General features: G+C 46.2%; 1 protein-coding gene across 1 annotated transcript in view; it reads right to left on the reverse strand.

Moving 5' to 3' along the window:
• SCARB2 (scavenger receptor class B member 2) overlaps window positions 1-20,396 on the reverse strand; it is a 68,445-nt gene that overhangs the window by 36,372 nt on the left and 11,677 nt on the right. Inside the window, exon 2 of the mRNA XM_059385384.1 lies at window positions 11,763-11,920. Within this exon, the coding sequence (XP_059241367.1) occupies window positions 11,763-11,920 (158 nt within the window). The remainder of the gene's footprint in view (window positions 1-11,762; window positions 11,921-20,396) is intronic.

Genomic DNA, 20,396 nt, shown 5'->3' on the forward strand with positions numbered 1-20,396 from the left:
CCTAGAATTTAAGATAAAAATAGACAAGAAGCAAATAACAAACGTAAATACAGAGATACATTAAAATAAATGTCTTTGCTCTTTATCATAAAGCACCAAGTTATGCTCAATAAATAAATATCAGACCCTGCACGGCTCCTTCAAGGGTTTAACCACACGATTTCATCTGATTTTATTCAGCCCTTATGACAACGCTGTGTCCCAGATGAGCTAAGCAGCTTTGTCCCACTGTTACAGATGGGGACACAGAGCACAGACAGGCATTAGGGAAGTCCGACCTTGAACCCAAGTCTTCTAACTCACACGTGGGGCTCTTCCTGCCACATCATGTGGCCTCCCTTAACAGGTGCTTTTTAAGTATCTGCGGGCTGAAACCCACGAATGCCTCTAACAAATGCTGAACAGGAGAAATTACACGCCCTTGCAGGTACAAGGGAAGAGTAGAGACCCTGACAGAGGCCGTATGTGGCAGCCAGCCTCATGGGGCCGGCCAGCAGTCAGCCGCAGACCAGCCGGCTGATGCCCATTCATTTCCTGCTCTTCCGCTCAGAGCCTGTTCTCCTTCCTCTCCTGCACTTGGCCATGGTGAGGGACCTGAGCTCGACCAGTTCCATTCCCTCGGCCTCTGATTCTGAGGACAGAGCCCCGAGATGGAAACCCCAGTGGCCCAGAGCCTCCTTCAGGGAGGTGAGGGGGGACAGCCTTCTCTAGGGGACAGTTTTTGTACTTGCGGCCCGGACTCCACGGTGGCCTCGCTGACCGCTAAGGAAAACAGGAAAAGTAACCCCAGGATGAACACCAGCTCGCACTCCAAGAAAGGCAGGCGGGGAGTCGGCCCCCCGAGGCGCAGAAGCCCAGGGACGAACTCTGCCAAGTTTTCAGTTGAATGATGAAAACTGATAATCTCACAAAAGCTTTTAATATATTTTTCACTGAAGCCAGATGTCACAAAATTAGAGGCCAGAATAATTCCAAGCCTGGAGCCTGCTTCATGGATGTCTGTTTATATTCACTGACTCTGAAGATGGCTTTTTGAATGTTTTCTTTATTGTTTACTCTATAAAAACCTAGTATTTTAACGATTTTATTTATTTATTTATTTGACAGAGATCACAAGCAGGCAGAGAGGCAGGCAGAGGGAGAGGGGGAAGCAGGCTCCCTGCTGAGCAGAGAGCCTGACTCGGGGCTCAATCCCAGGACCTGGGATCATGACCTGAGCCGAAGGCAGAGGCCTTAATCCACTGTGTTATCCAGGTGCCCCAGAAGCTAACATTTTAAAGGGAAATTGAGCATAGAGGTTCCAATCACTTTAGGCCCTCGGTAACTTTAACTTGGTTTCTCAATACATTTCAAAAGGTCAAAGCCAAGGGTTCCCAGACCACAGAGATACTTAATTCCCTTGGCAGGCACGGAGGGACCATGTCAGGTCACTCACAGCAAACTACATGACTTCCCCAGCCACCAGCCACCCTGAGGCATGACTGACATACGGCCTGTGTTGTAACTGGAAGAGGACAGTGCCATTAGCGGTCAGAAGGGGCCTCGCACTCTGCAGCGGCCGCGGGAGGGATGCTGAGGGGCCTTGCTCTCTTAGAACAGCGACTGCTGGAGGAAATCCAAAATCTTTCCCCTCCCAAGCCTCTTATCTGGCCCCTTGGGAGGCCGCCGTGGAAGGAGGGGAATTTTAACAATATTAGCAACAAGTCTGGTTACCCATTCTCGCCCACGGCTCCTCCACAACAGTCTGCCGCCAGTAGGGCGGTCTCCTGGGGAACAGCAGACCGAGAGCAAGAAGGGAGAGATGACCGCTCTACAGATCCAAGAACACTAAAGAAACTTCCAGAAATAGAGACAAGAGTTAAAAAAAAAAAAAAAAAAGGCAAAGCAAATCTTATGCCTACACAATTAATTAATTAAGGAACTGTACTTGAAGTGCCTCATACTTAGTAGATGCTAATAAATCTTACTGATGTTCAAGGCTCCTGGACATCACAGGCTCAGATTATGTCTTACTGTTTTTTGTTTTTTTTAAAGATTTTATTTATTTATTTATTTTATTGTTTTTTAAAGATTTTATTTATTTTATTTGACAGAAAGAGAGAGAGAGAGAGTGCGCGCGAGCACAAGAAGGGAGGAACGGCCGAGGGAGAAAGTAGAAGGTTCCTCAGTGAGCAGGGAGCCCGGTGTGGGGCGGGGCCCGGACCCTGGGATCCTGACCTGAGTGGAAGGTAGACTGTTAAGGGACTGAGCCACCCAGGCGCCCCTGGCTTACTGTTTTTTAGTCACAGTGATGGCCCTGGACATTAATAAAAGGTTGAGTTATACACCGTGAACTACTTCAACAGGCAGGTAAATACGAAACTGATTTCAGAGATAGTTAATTTAAAATCATTTTTGGTTAAAACAGAATTCTTACTTTATGGGGTGCCTGGGTGGCTCAGTTGTTAAGCGTCTGCCTTCGGCTCGGGTCGTGATCCCAGGGTCCTGGGATGGAGCCCCAGGTCAGCCTCCTGCTCAGCAGGAAGCCTGCTTCTCCCTCTCCCATTCCCCCTGCTTATGTTCCCTCTCTCGCTGTGTCTGTCTCTGTCAAGTAAATAAATAAAATCTTAAAAAAGCAAACAAAACAAAACAGAGTTCTAACTTTTAAAACAAAAAAGTTTTTAAACTCCTGATGATTAAACAAAATCTCACCATCCCGGAAGGCAAACAATAGCCTGAGATAAGGAAACCAGAAGGAATGACTCGATGTAGCGAGAAAATGAACATCAGGGCAATCTCTAATTCCTCCGAGATGCTGGATAAATCAGCTCCGGGCTGATTAGGTTCTCCACTGGTCCGCGCGCTCTGCTGAGAATTAGTGGAAAGTCACGAGCCCGCCGGGCACAGCGTGGGTGGGAGCTGCCTGCCGGGCCTGCCTTTGACCCTGGCTTCCTCAGTTACAAGCTCTGTGACTCAGAAATTACTTCTTGATTCTGTGCCTCAGTTTCCTCATCTGTAAAATGGAGACAATAACATGCTTTCCTTGGACGGCCGCTGTGAGCATGAAATCCACGGAAGTTTGTGATCCAGTTCGAATGTGTCTGGCACATCCTAAGTGTTTAGGATGCGCTAGTTACCAATATCACGTGCAAGCAGGCTTGAGCAGAGCTCTTGAGATGGAGAGACGCAAAGATCTTGCTCCTGTTTGCAAGAACCCCACAGCACAGCCCGCGAGGACAGCCATTCCAACACCATTTTGCCTGTGGAAAGTGCTGGTGACGCTGACTCAAGGTGCTAGGCAGCTACCCCGAGGAGGGAGGGATGGCCGCTGGCATGGGAGTCCTGAGGTCAGCATCTTGCCAGAGCAGGTTCTGGAAGGGGGAGGCTTCTCCCAGGGGGAGAGGAGAGGGGCTTCCAATTTGAGGCAGAGAGAGGGCGAGGATGGGCAGCACAGTGTGAAGGAGGGTGTGTTTCCTACACGGAGCTGGGAGACAACTGTGGTCCTCAGGAGGAGGATGCTTTAAGAGAAGCTTTAAGAAGAGCCTGCAGCTCCGGGCCAGCCGGGCCGAACAGCCACGTCAGAGAAGAAGTCAAGTCACAGAGTGGACAGGATGCCAAGGAAAAGATGGCAGAGCCACGGGAATGGCCCGAAGGCGAGGCAGGGTATTGTAGGGGCTCCGAACGGACGTGCCACTTGGGCGTATCGATTATTTGCACTGAAAACAATCAAGGCCCAATCCACTCAGGAAGAAACTCTGACCTCCCGCTAACTGCCTAAATGAGTTTAGAGAGAGGACCTGCTCCAGAAGACAGCCATCACCACGGATTCACACTAGAATATGAACTAGGCAGGGCAGACAGGGAGAAATCAAGGCCTGTTTGATCAAAGTCTTCGATATCCCGTTGTTTCTGAGTGGCCATGTAAACCTTCCACCAAAAATTCACTTTTCTTCCTCTTTCTGCAAAGTGCTTTCCTTCCTTTGGAAGGCCTGGACTCCCATCCTCTTTTTAGTTCAGGATGACACACGGACCTCACTTTGCCTCACTGTCTTCGGAATCTCAAGCTTACATGGATTTCTCAAGGGCATATAATTAAATTTGATTTTCTCCTATTAATCTTTGTCTCATGTCAATTTAATTCGTAGACCAGCTAGAAGAACCTTGAAGGGTAGAAGAATATTGTCCATCCCCAACAATGCGGAGTAGCACCTGTATTTAACTTTCTGTTATCACTGCCCAGTCAACCAAGGGAAAGACTGAAAAACCTAGAGCCCAAAGCAGAATGCTGAGGAAAACCTGGGGCGGGGGGGACAGTCATCAGGGAAAACACCACCTGCATTTGTTGGGGGTGTGCAAGAAACAGCTTCACTCCTGAAGATGGAAGTGGTCCCCCAACCTTGAAGTGTTCCCCAGACCCAACTGTCTCCTACGGGTTAAGTCAGCCAGGACTGCCATGTGCCTTCAAAAAACTGACAAGTACCCGGCCACCACCTTTTGTACAAGATAAGAAAGAGGAGAGGCGCAGGAGGCATCACTTTCTATTCTGCTTACTTTCAAGCAGTTAAAAATTAAGAACAAAAAACTAATTTATCTAAAGTCACTTCTGTTTCTATCCTGAGGAGGGTGGGGAATATGATATCAAGGAAGAGTCTGAGTCAGGTTTAGAGAAAGAGATAAGTATTCTCTTGTAATGAGCAATAACTATGACACTTCTAAATTTTCTATCATCTCTTTGGCATTTAAAAAAAAAAAAGTGTATACAGCTGGCCTTGGAGATAACTAAAGGACCAAAGGGCTAACAGGACAGAATTCAAAAGTTTAAACAAAGTTCCTACCTTTGCTAAATTGTAAGGAGATAATTAGATTCCTAAGAACTTCAATGTAAAACAAGAGAATTATAAGAAAATACACTTGAATCTCAAATCTTTGAAGGGAATAAGACTTCTAAAGCTCAGATATGGGGAGAATGGTCATTTTGTGTCATAACCAAATAATGAAATGACAGTTGATCTACATGACCAAGAAGGGAATGGATAAGTAAAGTGCTATAATATATTCCTTCTAGCTCCGGAAGATCATCAACATGAAAATGTATCTGTATAAAGGCTGAACCCAACACGTTGAGTTAACACATGCTTGACCGTTCTACCCTAAGGAAACGCCAGTCAACCAGACTGATTTAGGAGGTGGTTTTGCAGAAGCTGAATCGTTACCAGTAAGAATAGCGAAGACTGACTGGAACAAATGGGGAAGAATTCTTGGAGCCGGGCAGAAAGGACCGGGAGTGAATGAAAGTAAACTCTGGGATGACACACCCTGAGACCCCCCTCCCCGCCCCACTTATCATGCTCCTGCTGTCATTTAATGAACATGTAGCCCAAGAAGAGACATGATTCCTGAATGCACACACATGCTGAGAAAGGACGACACTCTCTTCTCCCCATATCCAATCAGCACATTCCACTCCGTGTATACACCTCACGACATCCTGATCCCTTGTCCTTAAATACGTGCAACCCAAGCCCTTTGGGGAGGCAGACTTGAGGCCTGGCCTCTCCTTGTCTCTTCGTTTGGATGCCTCTCCGATAAACGCCTTCCTTGTACATTCCTTGTCTGGGGGACTGGCTTTCCTGCACGCTGGGCATGTGAACTTGGGTTCAGTTACATGACAAAGACAGAACATGGAGAAACACCTATGATGTAATACGAAGTGAACAGAATATACATATAATGTATATAGACGTGCATATCAGATATAGATATATTGTTTGATAACCACATAAAAGTCGAACTCACCCACGGAAAAATGACTGACAAGATACCCACTAGAATGTTAGCATTGGTTGTCTCTGAGACAGCGGAACCGTGGATAGTAGCAATTTGTCTTATCTGCCTTATTCCACTTTCAAGTTCATCTTTACTGCGTATATACGTTACTTTTATAATAATGTGAAACCCAATGAAAGAACGCTCTTTAAAATAAAGCCAGGGGGCCAGAAGGGGGAGCTCTCACACCTTACCAAGTGTCCTCAGGTGCAGCCCAGGACCACAACAGTTTCTCCTGCCCTTGGACAAGCTCAGCTAGTGAGAAAGAGAACACTTTCTCCTTGCCCAGGAACACGCTCACTGGATGACTAGAGGACCACAACTCAGCCAACAAGAAACCCTGAATTCTCATTTTTCCCACAGCCCTCCCAACTTCCTCCTTTTCTCTGGGAAGTAACGTTCTTCTCTTCTGATCTCCAGACTCGCCTATGGCTCCCTACGGCTACATGTGCTGAACCGTAATTCCTCCGCTATTCCTGAGGAAAACCATTTTGTGGTAAAATAAGTGACTGTTCTACGTTTATGGTCAACAATATAAAATACAGTTTATACCTTTTAAAGGTAATGCTACACATGATATTATATATGTTGGTTACTTCATAATCCAGTACTGCTTAAGGGTCCATGAATAATAAAATGAATAATGAAATAATAAATGAATGAATAATAATGAAAAATAAAAATACACATATGAGATATTTGTCCCTCACATCTTTCCCTTTCCTATCAAGACAGTAACATGAGCCTAAAAAAGAACTTAATCCAAACCACAAAACTAGGAAACTCAAATGGGAGCTATTTTAAAAGGGTATTGTAAATTTAGCAAATATGTCTTAAAAATATGACCGTCGGTTGAAAGAGTCCTTGGACAAGTGGATTTTTCTCTTTAATTCTTGATAGGCTAAATAGTTGCCCCAAAAGAAAAAAAAATCTGACAAAATGAAAAAAATCTCAAGAAGCTCACAGAAGCCAATGAAAATACCATAAATTGGATATTCGTTTCAGGCAAATGTATCAGTTAAGCGACAGAACCATGAGGCCAGTTTGGTTTGGGCTAACAGGCCCGTCCAGGGCTGCTCGGCTCACAGCTCCATACACATGTAAATAATGCCCTACATTCCTCAAACCGGACTGACGGGTTTTTAGGGTGGAACCACCATCATCTTTTTCCAGAAACAGGAATATCCTGAACTTAACAGTGTGTGAAAATTTGAGGAAACGTGCCACGATAAATCATTTTGTCAAATTAATCAGGCCCCCTGCAGCTCCGCGTGCGGTGGCCTTTTCCCCTTCTCAGAGATTTCCCACCACCAAGACCAGCCCACACCGACCAGCGACCAGCGGGAGGCCCGCAGGCCCTCCCCTTCCCTTGCCCCAGGCCCCTGTGGACCCAGTCATATCAGCTGACTCAGCTGGTAGGGAGCCCATGGAACCCCCCAAGCACTGGGGCAGGAGGTACTGGAATGTTCTGTCTGTGGAAATAATAGCATCATTAAAGCCTGAGTGATCCACTAGATCAGATCCACTAGATGACTGCAGAGGGCTCACTAGAAGGGCCGCAATTGTCGCTAAAAAGTTACGTTTTTCTACAAACTCCAGCTCAGGACCCACTTGCCCCTGCCAGAAACGCTGGGTGGTCCATACGTACCGTGCATGTGAGTGGCTGCTCTGAACAAAGGCGTTCATTTTCAAGACCCTGTTCCTCTCCTGCACCCATGTTTGGCCCCGGGGTTCCCTAAGTCTGTAGCTCCAGCCGCGCTACCCGCGCTCTGTGGATTTCAACCACTCCTTCTCCTGTGTCCCTGTGCATTTAAGCCACCGCTGAGGATGTTTCATTCACTTGTTTCAAAATATTCACCAGCCACTGGATGTCCCAGGATGAAAGACTTGACTTCTGCCCCTCCTGGAGCTTTCCACGGATGGGGAAGAAAGATTCATAACTGACTGTTAAAATGCCTCTAGTCCGTTTGTAACAGACACTCATACCAGGGAGAGCTTGTCCAAAGTCAGGGAAAGATTCAGGCAGAGGCACCATTTGAGCAGAGAAAGGCAGTGGTGAATTCATTCTTTTTTTCTTTTTTTAAAGAGTTTATTTATTTATTTGTCAGAGAGTGCACAGGTGCACGCCAAAGGTGGGGAGCAGCCGCAGAGGGGGAAGCAGGCGCCCCTCTGAACAGGGAGCCGGATGCCAGCGGGACACGATCCCAGAACCCTGGCATCAAGACCCAGCTGAAGGCAGACCCAACCGACTGAGCCACCAGGCGTCCTGGTGAATTCATTCCTGCCTGAGGGACCAGCACGTAAGGGCAGAGTCCTGCGTCTGAGGACCAACAGCCCACGGGAACACAGCTGAACTGCGCTGTCCCACACGGCGGCCACCAGCTCCACGTGGCTGCGTCACACACTTGAAACCCGGCTGGTCCAAAATGAGATGTGTTATGGATTTCAAAGACTCAGTATTTAAAAAAAAAAAAAAAAAAAAAGGGATGTAAAGTACTTCCTTAATAATTCTGGATAGTAATTACATGTCAAAACGACATTCTTTGGGATGGTAGTGAGGTAAATAAAATATTAAAATTAATTTCACCTTTTTAAAATGGGACACCTAGAACATTTTCAACTACGTATGTGGCTTATCGTACATTTCTGTTGGATAGCTCTGGTCAGAGTATCAAAGCCTAGGTTGAGAGTACCAAAAAAATAACTTGAAATTAAAATAAAACAAAGAAGCTAGACATCGGAAAGGAGCCAGATTGCTCAGGCTTGGAATATCACAGAGGAAGAGTCACTAGAGCCCTGAGCAGGAAAGGGAAGGAAGCGTCAGATCTCCCTTCGGGGAATCGTTCTGGCAGCGGAACAGAAGAGAAACCAAGGCAGGGAGAAAAACCGGAGGAAGGGAATACGAGGCAATCACTGAGTAACCTACCTGCTTTTCCAAAAAACTGAATCTGCTCTCAGGTCTTTAATCTGTGCCACTGCCCATTGGCCCCCGGGGCAGTCCCCTTTCTCAGATAAGGTTTTTACATACAGAGACTAAAATACTCAGGACTACAAAGAAAACTGATTACCAAAATACAGGTATCATTTAAAAAACCTGTGATATGGTAATTACATGCTTCCATACTGACACTTTAAATTAGATGTAGTCATAAGTCTAAATATTACTGTAATTTTGAAGTATTTCTGAGAATGCACAGTATCTTGAGCAACAGCTATCACGAGACACACAGTATCTGTTTCCACTGGTGATGAAGCCACGGGTCGGGCTCACATCGCTGTGGTTTGCTGCCTACATTTATACTCAAAGGACATTCTAAATTTTAGTGAGTGGCTATTGAAGACAAATCATAATTTTTTCCCCACCTAAGTCACATACCACTTTCTCTTTTTTTTTTTTAGATTTTATTTATTTATTTGACAGATAGAGATCACAAGTAGGCAGAGAGGCGGGGTGGGGGGGGGGCAGGCTCCCTGCCGAGCAGAGAGCCCATGTGGGGCTCGATCCCAGGACCCTGAGATCATGACCTGAGCCGAAGGCAGAGGCTTTAACCCACGCACCCCACAGACCACTTTCAGTTCTAACCACGGACCCCTTAGGGACCTGTGGATCCCGGGTTAACAAGCCCTAGCAAGATGTTCCTGGGCTTTTGTTAGGAGTAAGTCTTGGCCCATCTAAAAGGGGAAATGGTGGGAGTTGGGTAACAGACACTGCTTTACTTCTAGGACTTATCTATCCCCGTAACCACATCTACAACAGCACATTAGATCAGCAGACCCAACGGCCTGGAAGACATTTTAATGGAATATTGGTATTTTTCTGGGTTATGATTGGAGTACATCTCTTTTTCTCAGATGAAGATCTGGACCATAGGAACAGGTCCAGGAGCCCCCGAAGGCAAATGTTTTTCTTAGTTCTCAGGTGACTTCATTATTACATAGAGGCAGTCTCGCTCTGCCCAAAAAAATTTAGTGAAAAAACAAGAAGAGCAAAAAGACAAATATTGAACGGTTCCATTCATACACGGTACGTAAGGCAGTCCAAGGCACAGAAACAGAGGAGAATGGTGGCTACTGGGAGCTCGCGGGTGGGGGAGGGGAGTCGCTTAATGGTTACAGTTTCAGAGGTTGCAGGACGAAAAAGTTCTAGAGATTTCTTGAACAACAATGTAAAAACACACTTAACACTACTGACCTGTACACTTAAAAATGGTTACGCATTTTATATTGCTTTCTTTTAATCGCAATAGAAAATGGTTAAAATTGCAAAATGGGAAAACAGCTAAACAGGACATTCAGATCCTAATTCTAGTTCAACTTCTAATTATCCCTCAGCAGCCACAAACACAGCCACAAACACAGACCAGCTCTACCTAGTGCATAGTTTTGGAGGCATTAAACCCATACAGAACTTTGCTTTTAGGAGTGAAGACCCAAGTATTTATTTAAAATTCCTTTATATGGCAGCAGGGTTCATCTTTACAAATCTGGATATTGGTTTATACAGACTAAAACGGTCCGCTAAGATGAGTAATAATACCAAACACTTAATTAGCACTAAGTATGTGCTAGGCATTAATCTAAGCACTTCTTAAATACTGACTCGTTGGCTCATTTAATCCCTATAACAATCCTGTCCTATTATTATCTCCAGTAAGGAAACAGAGGCACAAAAAATAGTCAGTGGTTGAAGTAAGATTCAAACAGGTAATTCAACTCCAGAGCTAGACCGGGAACACCCGAGGCAGGGACAGGGATGATCTTTTTTTTCTTTATGTATGTATTGATTCGCGAGAGTGTGTGGGTGCACACGCATATGTGGCAGGAAGAGGCAGGGGACAGGGAAAGGACCCCCCCACTGAGCACCGACCTTGACTCGGGGCTCAATCTCACCACCCTGAGCTCATGACCTGAGCTGAAACCAAGAGTTGGGCTGCTTAACTGAGTGAGCCACCCAGGTGCCCCGTGGGACCAAGATTTTTATCTCTGAATTCTTGCTAGGGAACAATGCTAATTTATAATGTGCATTAGTCAGCAACCATTTATTGAGCAACAGATTATGACAGAATTCTGAGGCATTTTTGCCATTTAGCAGTTCTGTACAAAAAAAAAAAAAAATTCTTGCTGTGTGCTTCTTCTACCATTGTTGGGTTTATTTTATTTTATTTTATTTTTTTAAAGTAATCACTACACCCAACTTGGGGCTTGAACTTAACCCTGAGATCAGGAGTTGCACGTTCCTCCAATGGAGCCAGCCAGGCTCCCTGCCTCTAATTTTTCTTAAACTTGGTAAGGAGAAATTTTGTTGGAAAGGTTATGGGGGTGGGGGTGGGGGGCTGGGTATGGCAACCATTGGGAAACTGCTCTGACCAGAAGATGCCCCGAGCACTTCCCTCTACTAATCTTCTAGAAAATGATTAAAGTGATTCCCCTACCTCCCCCGTGTTCAGAATTGGTCATCCCTGCCAGAGGCTCTAACCTGCCCTGCCACTTGGTTATCTCTCATGCCCAAGAGGGGTGGGAGAGGAGTGAGCGGGAGACAGAAAGGCCTGTCTTTGACAAACAACGAATCCTAGTACCTGGTCTAAAATGGTATGTGGGGGACGGAAAGAGAGGAAGGCCTAAAAGTCATCAAAGAGAATCAAGGGGTAACCTTAAAAGGGTTGCGGGCAGGGAAAAGCTCTTCATGGTTCAATAACCACTTTCTCCTCGAACTCGGGAGGAGGCAGCTGCATTCCTAAACCTAACAGGTTGAGACTGGCCCTAGTTCACAAAGCCTTTCTCTGTCAAGGTGTCACAGGCGTGTGCCCAACACCAGCAACATTTCAGACAGATGTCACCAAACCTGTGTTCCCCATGCAGCACACAAAGGACTCTCGTGGGAAGAGAAGTGGACTCCGCCCCCAGTGGGGTCACTCCGTATTTCCGGCTGGTCCGGCAGGGATGTGGTCAGGACTCACCTGTAGGTATACGGCCCCACTTCTTCTAACCGAGGGATCTCCCCTCTGAGGATCTCCTCTGGATTGGTGACGTTGAAGAAATAGAACTGGGCATAGACAGGCAGAGGGGGCTTCTTCCAGGAGTCAAAAGTCTCGGAACCATTCCTTAACACAATATTCTAGGGGAGAAAACCAAAAGGACATTGTGTGAGGCAGTTGGCTTTGAACAAAGAGGCAGAGAGAGGGACGCTCCCTGCTCTGACCTCCTGGCTCACTTACTGTTCCCACAGGCATTCAACTGCGGTCCTTTGGGAGGAAGGCCGTGCCTCGGGTCAATAGGAAGCCCACAGCCCTATTAAGCCATAAAAGGTCTTCAATAACTACTTGTAGTAAAGGAAAGATGGTAGCCATAGCTCATGGGTACAAATGGTGTTACCAAAACCAAGGTCATAGATTGAACACCCAAAAAGCCCTATTGACTTTGTCATGGAGATTCCACGGATGGTACAGCTGCAGAGGAAAGTCGAGAAGCACTGCACACTCCTAGCTTGCCCGGCTGGTAGAACAACAAGGTGATGGGCCCAAGATGGCTGGATTCGGTCCTTCCATGAGAGGTAGAACTACACCCATTCCTACCATCTCCACCAGCAGGGGGTTCACAGGAATTTTTTTCATTCAGTCCCTAATAAAACCATAACGTAGAAATGCCTATCCCTGTCTTAAAAGATGAGGAAGCTGAGCCTTACTGATGTGAGGTGCTTGCGGTCTGTTATCGACAATCCTTCCTTCATTTCCTATCTTTACTGCGTGTTACGGGTCCCCTCCCAAACTCAGATCTTGAAACCCTAATGCCTAGTACTTCAGAATGTGACCGTATTTGGAGGCAGAGTCTTTAAAGAGAAACCCGAGGGTCAGTGGGGTCATTCAGGTGGGCTGTAATCCAGTATGATTGATGTCCTTTAAGAAGGAGAGCTTAGGGCTAAATACACACAAAGGAAAGACCATGTGGAGACACAAGAAGAAGACACAGCACTGGCGAGCCAAGGAGAGAGGCCTCAGAAGACATCCCCCTGGATGAAACCCTCATCTCAAGACTGTCAGTATCCGAAACCATGAGACGATGAACTTCCTTCGTTCAAGTCTGTGGTATTTGTTACAGCAGCCCTAACAAACCCATACATCTTGGTCCCCCATGGGAGGAGTATTCTCCACCCTGCTGACTTCAGCCTTGGCCAAGCGACTTGATCTGACCAATGAAATGTGGGTGGGATGGCGGTGCCCCCATCTGGGGCTCAGGCCTTAGAAGGCTGGGGTTTCCACCAATCGGCCGTCGCCAAGAGAAGAGCACACGTCGGATGGCTGTGGATCTTTCAGCCAAGGCCCTAAAACGGTGATGTGTGGACCAGACATGAAGCTCATGGAGGCCAGCCCAGCTCAATGTGCAGCCCCCTGCACACCACGAGTGCGAAACAAATGTCACTGTTATAAGACACCAAGACCTGGAGATTGTGTGTTACGCAGCATTGCAACGGAGGCCTGATTAACACAGCACTCCAGGTTAAGAGACCGAAACTTACTATGTAGTAGTCCCAACCGTCCTCAACAGACGGGAAAAATCCTCATTTTTTAGGGTATTGAAGTACACAAGAAAAAGAGACAGACTGAGAATAGACAACCCAAAGGATGAACAGTCATTAACTCTGGAGTATTGGGAATCTGGACCATTGTTATTTCCTACTTGGTGAATTTCAGTACTCTCCAACTTTTTTACAACCAATGAAGAAACAGACATTTAAAACATTTTCAGAAGAAAATCGAAAGAGGAAAATAATTTTAAAAAGAAAATCGAAAGAGGAAAATGGATTTGACTGGTATGGACGATACATGGCCAGTGGTGAAACAGTGAGACTAGATGGTAAGAGAAGCATGCACTGAGGTCACCTGGAGTCGTGAGGCTCCGAGTGACAACAGACAACGGGACCAGCCTCAAAACATGTCTGATAGATACCACACGCTACCATGTACTGTGACACAGCCCAGGACAGAATGTCCCATTTTAACAGTCTAGGCCTCCGACTTATCAGAAGGAATGATACGGCTCTATTATTAAATAGAAAATCTTTGTAGCCAAGAACAAAGTGGCTCTGGGATGGGCAGATGCAGAGAACCCAAGCTCGCTGAAGTCAAGCTAGTGGTCTGGGTGGGGGCTGGATATAAACTACATCCCTGAGTCGGCCATGCCCTAGAACTGGGGATTATTTGTGGTTCGGCTTCTGCTCAAAATGTCCAATGGTCAGATTTCTCTTCAAACCACACATTATTGAAATAGTTTGGTGTTTACTATCATTAGTGATTTTCTCAAATAAGATCAGATTGACAAGACAGAAAAATTCAAAGACAAACCATGAAACTCCTTTCCTCCAATCTTCCACATTCAGCTCAGCCTTTCCTGGGTGAAGTCCTCCCCACATGCCCGGCATGCCTGGGTCTTCCTCTGCCCAGCCCCGGAGCAGCTGAATCACCAACTTGAGGCAGGCTTTTCTAGAAGCTGGTGGTCTTTTATCTCCTCTCCTATCTCAGTTACCTGGAGAGGAGCTGGAGAGAGTCACGCTGAGAGCCAGAGAACCGCAGAACTGCAAAGGTCCTGAGGTTGGCAAGATGGAACTCCGGGGCTCCAGAAGGGTAAAGGGGTGTGGGTGAAGGTCGGCGCTGGGGCTGGAATCCTGTGCGGCTCTTCTCTACCCTCCGACCCTATTTCTGCATATAATAGTTATTTTAAAATGGGTAAAAATATACTACACTTTTTTTTTTTACTTTTTAAAACTTTATTTCAACATAACTATGCTTGCAGAAATGCGCTCATACTGATAATATATGACTCATAATAGAATGCAATTTAAGTTTAACTTCTCCTACATGATTTAGACCAAAAACCTGGTACATGGTTTAAATTATACTATACATCTTAGCGATACAAGTTGTATGGTAGAGATTCTCCACCAAAGTATATACATGTTAGCCTCCAGAAATACCCTAGTAACATGAACTTAACCTACCTAAAACTGATATGTTAACTATGAGAAATATAATACATAAATTATAATTCATCTTCTAGAGGACTTTGAAGGTCCAAAGATATTTTTTAAGTTGTCTGACTTCATTAAAATAAGGAGCTCTTTTTCTTGTCCATAAATTTCCAGAATGGGGCAAGGCAATGACATCCTCTCCCATGAATGCCTTGGGTATCCCTCTTCCACTGGATGCACCACGCCTTCTTTTGAACCCAATAACACATTACATTGGGATTTCTTGGGGAAAAAGTGGTCAGGATCAAAAACACCTGATAAAAATCAAAGTTAATGGGGATCAACATGAAGCAGCCCAAATCTGCGACCAAAAATGAGGACAGTGCATCTACTCAGTATGGAACTGAATGAGGTTAACCATTGGCTTTTTCAAAAAGAAGGCGCTAACCCAAAAGACCCAAAGAAAGGGTCTTTTTTTTCCCTTTGATCTTCCCCACAGTGTCTAGAACAATGCAGTTCTTGGACAAATATCTATTCAATCAACAAAACAGAGTACTGGAATACTTGATCACAGGATGCCTGGAGGGCTCAGCGGGTCAAGCGTCTGCCTTCCGCTCAGGTCATGATTGCTGGGTCCTGGGATGGAGCCCCGGGTCAGGCTGCCTGCTCAGCGGGGACCCTGCTTCTCTGTCTCCCTTTGCCCCTCCTCCTGCTTGTGCCCTCTCTCGCTCTCTGACAAATAAATAAATAAAATATTTTTAAAAGGAGAGAGAGAGAGGGAACAATTAAATACTAGCTTCCACCGACTTTGCTTATAAGATGCTGGACAAGAAGAACTTTTTTCTTTTTCTTTCTTTCTTCCTTTCAGAGAGAGAGAGCAAGCATGAGAGTGCCAGGCTTTACACCCAGCGTGGAGCCCAACACTGGGGCCGATCCCACCACCCTGAGATCATGACCTGAGCTGAAATCAAGAGGCGGCCACTTCCACCACCTGGCCACTACGGCGCCATGAGGAGTAGTTGACAGGAGGCCATCAGAGAGGTGCCAAAGAAAGGCATGGATGGTCACATGCGAAGTCACAGTGCCAGATCTTACAAGAGCAGATCCCAAGCCACAAAGCCAAGGGAGCTTTAAAGAGTACCCAGAGCAGGTGTCTGCTCCCTGGACATTTTAGTTATGTTCAGATACGGGAAAGTAATACCTTCATTATAATCACATAAACCTGGGAAATCTAGCACCTGTCAGTTTGTGCATCTTATCAGTAAACCAGAACCCTAAAGAGCTAAGAGCAGCAGCTCCTTTCGTGGATGGGAAAAAAATCCATGTCCCTCCATGACCCTCTTCCTAACAACTATCTGAAGCAGTGCTAGACCCTTGGTTTTCCTGCAAAATATAGAACTATGAATGTGAATCATCAAAACACTGCATACTTGCTAGGCATGATCAGAGATGACCCATTCCAAAAGCACGCCCCCTACTTCGGGGAATACCGACCCACACAGGCAAGTAATTCCGCAATATAAGGTAGCATGTGACAGCTGGTCAGTGAGGCTGCCAGAAAAGGCTCTCAACCGTGCTTAGAGAAGAGACTCTAAGAACTGAGACGGAGAACGGCAGTCCTTACAATGGGCCAGGGAGAATGCATAAAAACTTAGCAAAGAGAGGAAGGTCACGTGGGTGGACACCTTACGGACAGCCGGGGTTGGTTCCACTATCCTCTCTGTCCTGGCAGAGTGGGCCCTTCCTGCCTGCCTGTTCCGTGTCCGTCTCTCTCGGAACCCTTGGCTTAACTGGAAAGATAGTGGGTGTAGAGAAGGAGACAATAAAACATACAGAGATGGGACAGCAGTGGGTGTGACTGTGTATTCACTTAGAAAGAAAGGTTCGGGTCACAGGAGCCTAGATTTCATCTGACAGGAAGTGGGGAGCCATGGGAGGTTTGGAGCTGCAGAGTTTTATCAAGAGCCGGGCACTATACTGCCCTTTATCTCATGTAATTCCCTGAATGGCCTAAAACATGAAAATCATTTTCCCTGTTTTACGCTTCGAGACACCAAAGCTCCAAGGTTAGGAGAATGCCTAAGGTTTGCAAGGTGGAGTCAGCCTCCCACCCGGACTCACTCCAAACCTGAGCTCCTGGCGATGCTGAATTTTACCAGAGCCCCACATTCCTGGAAAACGGTAAACAGTTCAGGAACCTCCACCCCCTTCTGTGTTCCAGGAAATGGCTTACTGCAAAAAAATTCCCCTATAACTGGGATAAGTTTCCCCCCATTGTTTATCCTTCCTTTACCTGACCAGGCCAGATGCAGACCCTCCACACTCCCATTTTTTTTTCCCTCCTAACTAATGAGTTGAACCATATATTCCCACCGATCGATGGGAACAAGATGCCTGTTAATGTACAACATGGTGACTATAGTTAATAACTCTTTCTGGTATACCTGAAATTTGCTGAGAGAATAGATCTTAGGTGTTCTCACCCCCCACCCCCAACACACACACACACACACACACACACAGGCAACTATGGAGGACATGGATATGTTAATTAGTATGATTATAATAATCATTCCACAGTGTAGATGTTATTCAAAACGTCAGGCTGTAGACCTTAAATGTATACAGTTTAAAAACATGTTTTAATTTAAGTATAGTTGATAAACAATGTTACAATTACTTTCAGGTGTACAACATAGTGAGTCAGTAAATTGTACATAATACTGCGCCCGCCACACGTGTGGCTACCATCTGCCACCCTCCAGTATCCGTACAGTACCATGGACTAGATTCCCTATCTTGTGCCTTTTGTTTCCTGATTTACTCATTCCAGAACAGGAAGCCTGTATTTCTCACTCCCCTCCACTGACTTTGTTTTCCAGGACCATACATGAAAGTGAACTCAAAATAGATGAAAGACCTTAAATGTGAGACCTAACATCATAAAAATCCTAGAAGAGAGACAGGCAGTAATTTCTCTGACATTAGCCAAAGCACCATTTTTTTGGTAAGTCTCCTCGGGCAGCGAAGGAAACCACCAATAAAACAAAAAAGGCAATCTCCTGAAGAGGAGAAAATATTTGCAAATGATATATCTGATAGGAGGTTACTATCCAAAATACACAAAGAACTTACACAGCTCAACACCAAATATATATAATTTGTATTTGTCAATCACACCTCAACAAGGTGGAAAAAAAAATGCTCATTAGCCAAACTCTGGTTAAGTTTCTCTCCTTCTCAGTCTTGTTTACTCTCCCTCGTTGCCAGCAAAACTGGCTCCAGGAGGTCACTCTGTCAGTGTTCTCCCTACGGTACGTTCCCTGCTTCCTACTGCACTAGACCTTTCAAATGGTCTCTCCTCACCTAGGCTGGATTTTTTACTTGAAGCTCCTAACTTCTGTGCCACATTGCCTATTTTGAGTCAACACAGGCAGGAGAGACGTGTTTTAAAAGGTTAAGCGGGTCCAAGTGGGAAGGAGGGGTTGGCTAGGAGAATAGTAAGGATGAAATGAGGTTTGCGCAGAGTGCTTATCTCAGGCCACACCCAAACGCTCAACGAATGGTAACTGTGATCTTGATTATTGCCACCTTCAGGGTGGGGATCAAAGTTCTCGGTTTAAAGGAAACAAGGAGGGGCACTGGGTGGCTCAGTGGGTTAAAGCCTCTGCTTTCGGCTCGGGTCATGATCCAGGGTCCTGGGATCAAGCCCCGCATCGGGCTCTCTGCTCAGCGGGGGGCCTGCTTTCCTTCCTCTCTCTGCCTGCCTCTCTGCCTACTTGTGATCTGTCAAATAAATAAATAAAATCTTTAAAAAAAAAATAAAGGAAACAAGGAATCATGTCCATTGCACGGTTGACAGTCCAGCAAATGTTAAACGATAAAAGACAAAAGAGACCACACAGGAAGTCTTTAGTCATGATCCTGTCTTATAGCTCCGTCTGTAATTCAGTTTAGGTTGAGACAACGAGGAATTAGCATAAAATCAGAAATAACCAAAATGTCAAACAGAAAAGAATGATTTAGTAAATATGATAACTCACAGGCTGGAGGAGAAAGCAACCATTAAAATGATAAAGACTACACAGAAATAAGGAACATGTTCATGATCTTTGTCAAATGGAGAAAGACCGTGTAGAATATATATGCATGTGCACAAGACTGGCAGATAAAAGGCAAACATGAAAATATGGAGGGGGGGTTAAATCCAGATAATTTAAAAATGTCAGTGTTTTAGTTGCCATCAACACCTCTAAGCCTCTACGCTAACCATCCAATCACACGTCTCTCTGGGACAGGACCAGGAGGGGTCTTCTGTTCTCCAAGTTTTCCACATCGTTAGGATTCTTTTTTTTCTTACAGCAGAAATAAATTCCTTCTGGAAGCTGAAAAAATAATCATGCCCTTATTTTCTTTTTTAAGTGAAAATCAAAGACAGAAACTCGGATTCTATAAAATGTCATTAGTGGGGCCTGAGGGAAAGGAGAGGGAGTGGGCCCCCAGAGAACCCGCTTCATCTGGGCTTTTCCTCGGTCCTTGCAAAACAAAGGCGAGGCTGATGCCGGGCCAGCTGCGGCCGCTGTCCCACAAAAGCTCCAGGAGCCGCCATCCCCCACCCCGGGTTCCGCCTCCCCAGTATTTCTCCCCCCACCCCACGGGCCCAGAACGCGGACTGAGCGCGCTGCCTTCCTTGCTAACTCCTCCCGACAAGCGTCCCAGTCTGCGAAGAATTTCAGAGTCAGAAAGGACCCGCAGTCTCATTTACCGAAAGAAAACCGCCTCAGAATTACGAATCTCGAAAGAGCCAGCAAGTGTGAGTGCACAGATGGCTTAACTGCTCGGCTCGAGGTGATTTCCTCTGGTTTGCGTCCAGCTCTTAGGCCATGAACATCCAAAGACAAGAAGCATTTCCAGAAAGGAGGGCTAAATCCTCCCTGGAAGGGAGGGTAAAGCTGCCTGGTTTTACAAAAGTCTGATGTGAACTTCTTCCTCCGGATCTCAAGGCGACCAGGGCAGTTTGGGGATAGAAACGAACATGGAGCGTCCTTAACCGAACAGAGCAAACGCACAGCCCAACGACAGACGCGATCCGTGACAGCCCGCCAGAGCCACACGGGGAACAGGTTCCCGTAGGACCTGGGGCTCTCCTCGCCATCTGCCTCCGGCCTCCACCGCCATCGCCCCCCCCCCCCCCCCCCCCGCAACCCCTGTCAGTGGAGTCAACACCCAGACACGCCTCGCTCCTTCCTCCACCCAAGTCTTGCCCTCCCGAGCGTTGGCCTTTCCTGCACAGTTAATGTGTCTCCTCTGCTCCGCGCCACGATGCTCCGTGTTTGTCGAGTCCCAGAACGGACCGCATGTCGGGTGTGTACACACAGCAAGTGCAGATGGAGAAAGGGAATGAAAGAACAGAGGGTAGCTCATAAATACAGTGACCTCCTTATTTTTTTTTAAGATTTTATTTATTTATTTGACAAACAGAGACCACAAGTAGGCAGAGAGGCAAGAGGAGAGAGGCAGGGAAGCAGGCTCCCCGCTGAGCAGAAAGCCCCATGCGGGGCTCGATCCCAGGATCCTGGAATCATGACCTGTGCTGAAAGCAGAGGATTTAACCAACCGAGCCACCCAG

This window comes from Mustela nigripes, chromosome 1 (genome assembly GCF_022355385.1).
Source record: "Mustela nigripes isolate SB6536 chromosome 1, MUSNIG.SB6536, whole genome shotgun sequence".
Lineage (NCBI taxonomy): Eukaryota > Metazoa > Chordata > Mammalia > Carnivora > Mustelidae > Mustela > Mustela nigripes.